At 41.1% G+C, this 12,202-nt stretch overlaps 1 protein-coding gene across 2 annotated transcripts in view; it reads right to left on the bottom strand.

Annotated features, from left to right (window-relative positions):
- SLC4A7 (solute carrier family 4 member 7) overlaps window positions 1-12,202 on the bottom strand; it is a 202,834-nt gene that overhangs the window by 104,307 nt on the left and 86,325 nt on the right. For both annotated transcript variants that reach the window (XM_089690854.1, XM_089690863.1), the window contains exon 2: window positions 3,097-3,178. In XM_089690854.1, the coding sequence (XP_089546980.1) occupies window positions 3,097-3,178 (82 nt within the window). The remainder of the gene's footprint in view (window positions 1-3,096; window positions 3,179-12,202) is intronic.

Here is a 12,202-nt window from a genome sequence, read left to right as displayed (position 1 = left end):
TTCGGAATTCGACCCATGTATGGCCTGCATATGTAATGGTGACCCAACCCATGAGCTCTACTCCACATCACATTTCTTATGTATGCCAAAACATAAATCTGATGCTACATGAAGGCACTGGACTCTATTGCAGGTTCAGTGTTTCAATCAAGTTTAAAAGATCACAGCCAAAAGAGCAAATTAGTTTTATGTTAGAGAGAATTAATTAAGAATTCCAGCCACAGGGTTTTTTGTTTTTTTAAATACAGAAGGGAAGGTTTACACTATATGTCTAGCAATTTGTCAACACCTAATTATCACACTTGGCAAAAACCATGGGCATTAAAGTGATTCTAAATGCTCAGGTTTTCAGTTTTAAAAATAACAAACATGTACTACTTACCTGCTCTGTGCAGTGGTGTTGAACAGAGCAGCTCAAATCTTGTCTTCCCAGATCCTCCACCAGCACTCCTGTCAACCCCCCCAATGAGTGTCACCAGAGCAAGATGCTTGCTCTAAGGGCACTTGTACGCACTTGCTTCTGAGCCGCATCTGTGCATCTATAAGTAACACAGAGCGAAGCTCAGCAATGCCCCTGCTCCTTCCTCACTGGACACGATTGGCTCCCACTGCTGCGCCTGAGCCAATGAGGAAGGAGAGACATGGGAGAGCTGTTGCTCTTGTGCATGCCACTAGATCAAGCTCAAGCGAGTATTGGGGGGCTGAGGAGGGAGCTGCAAACCTTCAACCTTTAGAACCACTTTATTAGGGAATTGGCTCACCTTTGAAGCAATGACTTCTCCAGAAGCTCTCCCATCCTCTGGAATTCCCTACCCCAATCTGTCCAGTTATCTCCTACTCTGTTTACTTTCAGGTGCTCCCTGAAAACTCATCTTTTCAGGAAAGCCTATCCTGTCTTCAGCTAACAAATGAATCTTTTATTTCTCCCCACAGTTCTTTCCTTTTGTTCCACTAGCCTCTTCTATTAGATTGTAAACTCCCAGGAGCAGGGCTCTACTAACCCTTTTGTACTGAATTGTATTGTGGCTGTATAGTCTACCTTTATATTGCAAAGTGCTGCACAAACTGTTGGTGCTATATAAATCCTGTATAGCAATATTATTAAAAATAATAAAAACCAGCCTGTACTTTTCTCGGAGGGCTTTCCTTGTGATTTTGTAGTGTGTATGGGAATTTTACCTCACAAATGTTCTTTTGGCTGAATGGGTAAAAATGCTGATCCTGGATGAGAAGACTTGACTCAAATCTGTTTTCTAATTTATCGCAAAAGGTGTTCTCTAGGGTTGGGGTCAGAGTTCTGTGCAGGCCACCTGAGTTCCTCCATATCATGCCATCAGAGTTCCTCCTCATTAAACATGTCCTTATGTACCTAACTGATACTAAAACTGGCCAGAGAGGATCAAAATTAGTCCGATTCAGCAGGGATGAAGCTAGTGCCAGTAGGCAGACCACTAGCACTATATAAACTTGTGGTTAATGGCAGCTTTGAGGAAGAGGGCTTACCCTTGAAAGACGTCAAGAGTCTGTTCTGAATTAGGTGTCATTTGTGTTCATCTAGAACTACAAATTGAGGCCACAGATGGAGTCACCTTCTGGTTCAAGTTATGTAGCTTACACTCATTTGGCTTCATGAGTATAATGGTCTGTGCTTTACATTTAATAATTTAAACCACTGGTAATGCACTTGGCTGGTGTGTCCTTCTTCCTTTTTGTTGGCTAACTGAAAACACCATTTTGTTGCAAAGAGGTTATCCTAAAACCAAGATGACCTAACAGGAAAAGCACTTTGCTTAAAACGGAAGAGCTCCACCTTAAAAAAGTAAAGTCAGCAGCTAAATAAACTGTAGCTGCTGACTTTTAAAATACAGACACTTCCTGTCCCTTGGTCCAGTGGTGTCCTCACCATTGCTGGTTTCACCAGCCATCTTCTCTCCCTGGTGCTGCCAGCATCTTCAGTGTGGGCTCCCGACACTGACAGCTTGCGGCTTCACAGCCGGGTGCCCACTGCACATGTGCAAGAAGCGCTGCGCTTTGTGAATGGCCCCGTTGTCTTCTGGGACCTGTGATGTGTCCCAGAAGACTACGGGGAGGGGGGTGGTTGGAGGACAACTTCCGCTTCCAATCACCTAGGCGATCGCAGCTGAAGTGGGAGCAGGTACCTGTCAAATTAGGGTACCCGCTCCCCCCAGGTGCCAATCCTTAAATGGGAGTGGGGGACAAAGTGGAACCTCCCCTTTTGGGTGGAGCTCCGCTTTAAAGATACTTGGAATGCCCTGAATAGTGATGTCCAATTACATATGCCTACTGAATTCTGATCTTTACAAAAATGGAAGTCTTTAATCCTTTGCCATGTGTGGCAATTATTGATGCAGTCAATTCTTTTGTTGGGTGGACTTGTTTGGGCATACACATGACAGATTCCCCAAACTAGTTTACTTTTTCTACGTCAATAATAAAGCGAAGCATTGATTTATAGATGGAATCCTTTACCACTGACCCATTTGTACAAGCAAACTACACTTAAATAAAAGAAGCACAGTATAGAATACACTGTTAAATGCATTTCTACTATATGAATTCAGCTACTGTTACCTAGTGATGTAAATGTGGGCCTAACATATTTAGTAGCTTGGGAAGACAGCCTGTAAAGTGAAATCACTAAACGGAAATTGTGTCATGCAGCAGACTGGAAGATGTGGCGAGGGCTTCTAAGAAACAGAAGTCAGTTGTTTGTGCATCTGTGGGCTCTGTAAAGGAATAACCACAAATAGTTTCATGCCTGTAAAAACACAACTCAGATCCTGCAAGACAGCTGCAGTCAATGACTATAGTGTAATCCAGGTTACTTTATTTCTTTTATATTAGATTCAGATCTGCTGGTGCAAACAGACTGAGAAGACACTCTCCAAGGGTATGGCATCAGGACAGAGGGCACATCATATTACACTAGTTGGTAAGCTGCTTTAAGAAACCGTGCTTGTGTTCCCACACTGTTCTTGTATTATCCGCACACTTCAAAGAGACAAAATGATCTGAAGGATTAAAGACCTTGCAACGCATGCAAACGAAAAGAAAGCTGCACATGGTGATACTCACTTTCTAGCTCTTCCTTCTCAAAGTTGGTGTTAACAGTAGAGCTGGTTTTCCCCAGATCAACTACGGCTTCCTCATCGTGCCCCTAAGGAAACAAACAAAAGGAAGTTTAGTCAATGTACTGAAAAAGAAAAAAAATCTCTTTTATTATTATCATTATACAGGATTTATTATAGCACCAACAGTTTACTCAGCACTTTACAATATAACGGGAGACAATACAGCAACGATACAAGAGGGATAGGAGGGCCCTGCTCCTTGGAGCTTACAATCTAAGAGTCTTTCATAAATTTTAAATCATAGGAGAGCAATGTAAAACAAGAAAGAACTGAATTGGGCTTCCATGACCAGATACTAGGAACTCCGAATCACCATATTTGCAAAACCACATCTTCACAAAATGTGACACCAGGGTGCTTTTTTAAGGGGCGAAGGTGTTCAAATTATGTATATGAGTTGCCGAAAAATACGTTGAAAGGCACACACATCAGGGTATCACTATATGGAGCTGCCACTTGATTTGGAAAGTGCATACTTTTGGGGTGGTTATTCCTTATCTTAATTACATGGTGAGACAACTCCCTCCAGGCTGAGGATTTACTAAAGTAGTCAAGCGATAACAATGACATCCAACTACCATATATGTTGATACTGAGAGATTCCTTTTCTTGCTCTAAATGCCTTGCTAAGCATGAAAGTCTGGTTCTGAATACAAAAGATAACACCTCTCAAACTGACCTGAAAGATACGACAGAAAAAAAAAAAAAAAAAAAAGAAGAAGATGCATGCCAAAAGGCCCCAATCCCAAGATTTCAAAGTGTATTACTATTAATATCAATAACTTCAGCCTTAATGGCCCATTCATGGATTGCATTAAAAACATGGGGTAATAAATAATAATAATAAAAAAAAGGATCATATCTGATTATGGCTACATTGTGGTGTATTTGAAAGCCATTAAAATGAATAGCTTGCCTTTAAAAGGGAAATGTAGCCAAAGCTTTTTTGACCATAATTCTCTTCTGGATCACTGGAGTGCACTTACATGTGCTTTCTTGTGACCCAGAATTAACCACCATTGGCTCACGTCACAGAGCCAGCCCAGACCATGGAAGGATCCCAACAATAATGTTCAAATCCAATCATCTGCCTGACCGGCAGCTGGCTCAACCTCTTTGCTTGCTGCAAATAGCCTGAGCCAGCCACTCCTTCCCCATCTTCAGACCTGTGCTCAAGTGAGCACTTGAGAGGCAGAGCAGAGAGTGCTGACTGACAGTCACCACTCTCCGCTCAGAGAAGACTGAGAAATGACCATTCAACAGTCATGTAATCCTTCAGTTGCGCTTAGTGGCAGCAGGGGACAGCTTCAGCATCACACCAATGCTGCAGCCATAGAGGGGAGTATGAAGGTTTGTTTTTCCATTATTCCAACACTTCTTTAACACAACCTGCATGCACTAATGTAATCCTAAAGTGTGAACCGACCCTAAGGCAACTTTCACACTGATCCATTTTCCTTCTGCTTTTGTGTTATAAAAAAAAAAAGGCGGAAGAAAACATTATTATTATACAGGATTTATATAGCGCCAACAGTTTGCTCAGCGCTTTACATTATAACAGGAGACAATACAGCAACAGTACAGTTCAATACAAGAGGGTTAGGAGGGTCTGCTCCTTGGAGCTTACAACATGTGACCATTTATTCCTAGGGAACTCTTCACACTGATCCATTGAGGGTTCAGTGCGGTTTTTAAAATCCTGCTTGCTGCATTTTCGGTGCAGGTTTGGTGCAGTAAAAAACATGCACCTCCCCACTGAAATGAATGAAAAATGAGCCAAAAATGCATTAAAAAACATGTTTTTGGTGCGGTTTTTGAGTCACATCCTCTAAAAAATGCATTGCAAACGCGGGAAAAATGCATATGTGTTTTTGCTGTGGATCAGTATGAAAGTAGTTCAAAAGTAGGAAATGTCAGGGGATTTAATAGGGGTTTTTTTTGGTCTCCCATTGTGGAGGTTCCCCTAAATTACAGACTTCAAATCACAAATCAGGAAGCAAGAAAATCTAAGAGGATATTATTTTGTCATTTGAACAAATGTCCACCTTGCAAGATTTCCCACCCCCACAGCAATCCTGTCCAAATGGCAACCATTAGATTTCCCATTACATATGTCCAAGGGACAATGATCACCAGGACAAACAGGGTAAAGTCTCCCCAGCTGGCACACACAGGCAGTGTCCTACTCTAAAACTAAAAATTGGATAAAAAGATATGTATGACTGGGGGGACCATACCTTTACTCTGCTAACCGCAGAAGAGAGAATGCGTGAATCTAAATAACAAGGGCACAGATTACTTAGGGCCTTGAAAGCCCCAAGAACCAATCCTAAAGACTTTGATTTCTCCAGTGGATGACCATGAGAATAAGTTATATGGGAGCATGACATCAGCTACTGATTAAATTGGAACTCCAGCTAAAACGTATTTAGTTATGAGAAACATAAGCAAGAGTTTTACCTGTAACTGGTTTCTATTGCAATGGGTTTTCACATCAGGCATTCTATCTACTCTGTAAGGTAACAAAATGTATGAATGGTTGGCAGATCTTGTTTGGGTAAGTGGTGTTTGTGGGTGGTTGGGTGGTATCTGATGTCGGAAAGATTACGCCTGATCAATTCTTCAACCTAGGTTAATCATACGGTTTAATACAAGTTAGCCAGAGGTAGTGGCTTTGGGCAGAAGTGGTGCCATGTCGCTCATTGGGTTAAAAAGCAAAGACTTTCACAATATAGGGTTTTGTAATTATTCTATACAACATTTCCCTAGGGTCTACTCCAATACATTTAGCATGGCTCCTGCAGAAAAGTTATTTCATCTTTGGCACTTCTGGAAATATGCTCTGGCATCATGAGTGTTATTTTAGCTGATGATCTTTAGATGGCACTTTCGCCCCCATAACAAATCGCATTTCACCTTGTAAGTTGGCAAAGAGTCAGTAAACAGAAGCGTACAACAAACTGTGTGTCATCAAAATGTTGTGGGAAAAAAACAAAACTTGCATGATTCGGGTCATGTTGCTACAAGGAAAAATTCATAACTGTCTTTTTAATAACCATTCAAAATCAAAATACAGTTTTCATATGTGTTCGTATAAGTGCAAACGTTTAATTGTCCGGTATTTACAATGAAAATCTCAGAACCTACCACAATCCTCTATAAGGATGCCAATGATGTCTATACACAGTCAACCCTTTTTTATCTTTTCTATGGAGTATCGTCCAACCACCCCCCCCCCCCCCCCCAAGGAAGCCCCACAAAGCTGAAATCCACCTGATTGTTAAAACGCAAAAGGCAAATCACAGGGGTGTGGACATTTTTTTAAAAACTACTTGTCCAGGGACTAAAATCGGTGCCCCAATCTACTTGTCCCTCAAGACAATCTACTTGTCCAGATAAAGAAATAAAACATTTTAACCAAAAAACTGTATTTAAATCGGAGGTGATATTAGGACTGTATTGGGCTTTTAAAAACAAATAGGGGCTTTATGGAGATTTAAACATTTAATATTTTTAACATTGCGCTGTTTATCTCCTCCTAACCTCCTTGCCTGCCTCCTGCACCACACCCGGGGACTAGCAGGGAGGGGAAGAGACCTTGCAGTGTGATGAGCTCCGGTTGGCTGCTCCTCAAGAAAGGGTGGGTCAGGGCTTATCCTTTATCCCTTTTGCTGCCAGAGCCATTTTTTGCACAAGTTTAAAAAAAGAATTTTAGGCCTGAAGATTACATAAAACCCCTAAATATTATATATTTTCTGAACACAGACACCCTAGAGAAACCGCAAACTTTCAGTAAAACATACAAGTAAGTTAATTTTAGGGCACAAAAAAAAAAAGCAATAAATTACTTTTTTTAATATAAAAAGATGAGGTTGCACCGAGTAAATAGATATCCAATTTGTCAAACCTTAAATTTGTGCGTGCTCGTGAAATGGCGACGAACTTCAGTACCCTATATTTTCTATAGGTCGACACTTTTAAAGCTCCTTATAGGTCATCAGTTTAGCGTTACGGAGGAAGTCTGGTGCTTGAATTATTGCTCTCATTCTGGTGTGCGTGGCGATATGCGACATGTGTATCACAATTGATGTTTTCATGTGTAGGCGCCCCAGCTTGTGCTTATACGTTTGTATGTGCGTATATGTGGGGGGGCCTCAATTTTTTTTTGGGGGGATGGTATGTGCTTGGGTGTAACTTTCATTTTTTACAATAAAAAAATAAATAAATAATAAATAATAATGTGATGATTTTTGGTGACAGGTTCTCTTTATTGAGGCATCCAGAGTCTAAAAGACCCTGCTTGTCTCCCCTGTATGTAATCCAGTGCACATCGCACTGCATCACATTCTTTCCCGGCTTCCATGGCCAGGAATCTATCAACGGGGACCCAGAAGTGACATCACAACATCACTTCAGGGTCAGGACAAGAAGGAGAGGGGAGCGTACATGTCCACTCTCCTCCTTCCCCTCTAGCCTCTCTATCCTGACGTCAGGCGATAGGAATTGAACATCCCTGACATATACTGTCACTTTTAAGAGCACTGTGACCACTGTAGAGGCCCTTGAAAAGTAGTCAAAGACCTAAAACACTTTAAAATGGCCAGTAGGGCAAAAACAAAAATTGCCTTGCTTAGTTAGGTTTTAGCAACACTTCATTTTTTTTTTTTTAATATAGAATCATTCCACTTCTACAAGGGGACTCTGGTGGGCACAGTTACCTGTTGGCTTCTTATGTTCCTTTAGGAATTTAAGAGACATAATCACTCATTTTTACCTACCTTGGAGTCTCACTGGAAAATGGGTATTCCCACTCTACTCATTTAATTTTTGAACTTAAAGAGTTACTAAACCCACAATACTATAGTCCACGCGTATATGCAATAAAGCCTCCTTGTTATTCTCATTGTGGAACCTAAGGGGTTAATCCTCCGCAGTGTGTAAAGGCCGGTTGAACCTGCTGTTCTCTGATCCTCCTCTTCTTACACTATTCTCAATCCATCTGCCACTTGTACAGAGCAGCAGTGGCAAGTCTGCACATGCTCTATTTTGTGTGCATTGCTAGATAGAACATTTCCTCTGTGATCAGAGCTACGGAGATCACATGACTTTGACATCACACATTAAGGAATGTATACAGAACCTAAATCACAGCGCAGTCCCTCCCTCCTCCTCCATGCCCAGTAACGTAAAAAGTACACAGTGGACGGGATGTTACATCTTGATTGATGGAGGCACCACCACCCATAAAAGTATGCGGATACAGGCGTTAGAGAAGGGTGCATGCGATAGGCACAGTGCCAATCAGTGCTGTCCAGACAGAAGGTCATGCAGCCTCTGCATGAAGGAAGCGCAGAGAAGAATAAAAATTCCTCCTAGATTAGAAGCTGAACCAGCAGTCGGCTGGACACAGAAAACAGTCACATGACCGCTGCAGAGAAAAGGTATTTAGCCATTTCACTTTACTAAAATACATGTGTTGCCATGGTTTATGTACTGTGGGAAACATTATATTGTTAGTTCAGTGTCATGAGTTTAGTATCACTTTAAAAGAACAAATTAGGAATTCAACAGGAATAGTGGGATCTTTCATAATTGTGGTGCAAACCTAAGAATCAGATCTTACCGCTGTAGTCTCTTACCAATGTAATTCTGTTTCTGATAACCAGCAAAAAATTGAATAGTTCTGGGTAGATTGACCCTTTACAGAGAATTAGATCTTTTGCTTTCATATTTAGAAGCTTTTAAAGGCTCCTGATAGATGGTTACCGTTTAGCTATACTAACCATTTAAGATACCATACATTTGAATAAGACTAGAGAGAAAAAAAAAAAAAAAAGCACAAAACCTGTTATTCTGAACTCTAAACTAAAAAACACAAGAAACTCAAAATCACAAATTGTTATTTAACCACTTTTACCCCCCATCCTGACCAGGCCATTTTTTGCGATATGGCGCTGCGTTACTTTAACGAACAGTTGTGCGGTCATGCAATGCTGTACATAAATAAAATTTGAAATTTTTTTCCCTCTGCATTTTTTGCTCTATAAAACAAAAAACAAAAAAAAATATTAATCATAAATTTAGGGCAAAATGTATTCTGCTACATGTCTTTGCTAAAACAAAATCTCAATGAAAGTGTATATTAATTGGTTTACGTGAAAGACAGCATCTGTAAATGGCGGTATAGATACTGGAATTTTTATTAATTTATTTAAACTAGTATATTTATTTAAACTAGTAATGGCAGCAATCAGCGACTTATAGCGGGATTGTGGGACTGCAGTGGGCATTCTGACACTGGGTGGGAACTGACCAACTGCCACTGACACCAATACAGTGATCAGTGCTAATAAAAAAAAATGACACTGGGCAGGAAGGAGTTAACATCTGGGGCGATCAAAGGGTTAACTGTGTGTTAGGGAGTTTTCTTAGTGTGTACAGTGTGCAGTTTTACTAAGCAGACCTGCTGCTTTCTATCTCCTTCCTGTGCAGAGAGGTAGAAAGCAGCACATCCATGCTGACAGGAGAGAGATCTGTGTTGTTTACACACAGATTTCTTCCCTCTTAGCTTTGCCGACAATCACCAAATCCCAGCCGGGAATCACTGACTGGGACCCGGCGATTGACATCCTCAGGAGACAATAGCAGCGTGGGTAGGGCGGCGCACGCGCCCCCTACGCGGAAATGCAAAATTGCATATATTTATGTGTTTTTGCACAGCAAAGCCACCTTGTAGTAGTGCATTTGCTATGGGGCGGTGGGCAACTGGTTAAACCTGAATAGGTATGTGTGACACTGAAGATTTATGATACATTATATGGCCAAAGTTATCGGGACACCCCCTCAATTGTTAATGTTAGGCCAGTGAAAAAATACTGTTGCACTACAGAATGCACTAACATTAGGCAATTTTGTACCTTCAGCCTCATGGTAGGAATTTGGAGAAGGTCCTTTTCTGTCTCACCATTACTCCCCACTATCCACAAAGCCAGACCTGTAAAGAGATGGTTTGAGGAGCTTGGTGTGGAGGACCGAGTGACCTGAACAAACACCTAATCTTAACCCTATTAAATACTTTTGGGATCATTTAAAATTCCTTCTGAAAACTTCAGATCCAACACCAGTACTATTCACTATCCACCAAGCATGCCACCTGAAGAGTGTTCTATTCAGTATTATACATTTAAAGTTCTTGCAGAACATGTCATAGCTAAGAAGCCTAGACCAGAAAAAAAGGTCCGCATTCCACTGACATTTTCCATCAATGACCACAACGCAGTGATCTGTGGTAAATAAGAGACAGGTGTCAGGTGTTACAGAATTCTCAGGTTACACAATAGCTGTAGGTAAAAAGCATAACCCATTTCATCACTTGCCTTTCACAGAGATAAGTCTGGCTTCATTAACTACATATGAAACCAAAGCCAGCTTCTGCAAGTCACCTTGAACATATGGTCAGTAGCAGGTCAAGCCTGGTGAAATAGGGTTGAGACACAGCTCTTTGACTTATTACTACACGTGGTAGCAACTGGGTGCGTACTGTTACCGGGAGAATGTACAGCCAATTAATACAAATATAGCACACATCTGATGGCATGCTTGGTGAACAAGCCTAGGACATTGCAAGCTCCTAATCAGAGCAGGAAAATTTCCATATAACCTGACCCAGGGGTTCTGTACACTATGAGGCCATCTTTACTGGTTAGAATGGTAAAGTGGTGGTTATTACCAGAGTTCCTAAAACAAATCATAGAAAGATCAAATATTGTACCACTTACTGGCCTTCAAGGCTTTATAGATGGAGGCTTTTGTAAAGTATATCCTGTACTTGTATAATAGTTTTGCAATTATGCTTTGATCATGACTTGTATTCTAGCATTAAAAACATGTATATAACAAAACAACAGCTATAGAACATAACAGATATGTATAGTGTATTCAACACTTCCAACATACATCACTCAGGAAAATCAGCATAAGGGCTCATGTACACTACAGCTGATAAACTCACGTTTAGGAGCTGTTCAGCGTTTTTTTCAGCAGCCCCTGAACTCACCCTAATGTTTTCCTATGTGTCCATGTACACATCGTCGTTTACAGGCAGTTGAGTTTGCAGTCGTTTTTTTGAACGCAGAAAAACTTGCTTTCAGGAGTAGATTTTATCAGCGTTTCAAACGCCAAAGGCTTGTAAACGTGGCTAACCGTGTTTCTAAGTGTTTGAAAATTTTTTTTAACTCTTCCATTTCCAGACGCTGTCCAGAGCCTTTTTTCATCATGAAAAATGCATGCAAAGCATTTTCCCGGTACTCAAATGGACCTGGTACACCATGCTTTGAGGTTTTGCATGAAAGAAAATATGTTAGACACTGCTGCAATAATTTCTGCAGAAATGAGCTGGAACACATCCAAACACCACAAAAAAAACAAAAAAAAACAAAAAAAAACACAGCTAATCTCAACAAATACTGCTCTCTGCTGCTGCTTTCTCTATTTCTCTCAAAATGTCTGAAATAGTTCATTTTTTACTGTTTTTCAGTGCATTTTGGAAGGTCTCCTGAGGTTATCTTTGAAAAAAAAAAGGCTTCTAAATGCAAATGCTCATAAAACGCAGCTAAACTAATGTTTTTTAACCTACATTTTCCAGCAGTCAGTTTCCATCATTCAGAAGTGTCCCGTGTACATGGGGCCTTAAGGACCTTTTCACACAAGCAGCTCGATCAGGTCCTCCTGTCCATTTTTCGTGCAGACCTGATCGGACCACCAAGTGTTCTCTATGGGGAGGCAGATGTAAAGTGTATACATGTGTCTGTTTACACCCTCCTGCATCTGATCCAGTCCACCAAACAGACGGATAAGGATACGTTCACCATCTGTCTAGCGGATCGGATGACAGTCAGACTTAAATGGACAGGCGGTCCATTTACATCTGAGCGCCCCATAGAGAACAGCGGGCTGTGTCCTTGCCCACTTAGCACAAGCGAAGTGGACAAAGACCTATCATCCGCCTGTTCAGCGGGGATCAGCGGACAGATCCCCTGCTGAACAGGCGG

The sequence above is a fragment of the Staurois parvus genome, unplaced genomic scaffold (genome assembly GCF_062004578.1).
Source record: "Staurois parvus isolate SC_StPar_1 unplaced genomic scaffold, SC_StPar_1.0 ptg000021l, whole genome shotgun sequence".
NCBI lineage: Eukaryota > Metazoa > Chordata > Amphibia > Anura > Ranidae > Staurois > Staurois parvus.
Note: the sequence above shows the minus strand (reverse complement) of the source record. Positions and strands in the feature narration are given on the sequence as shown.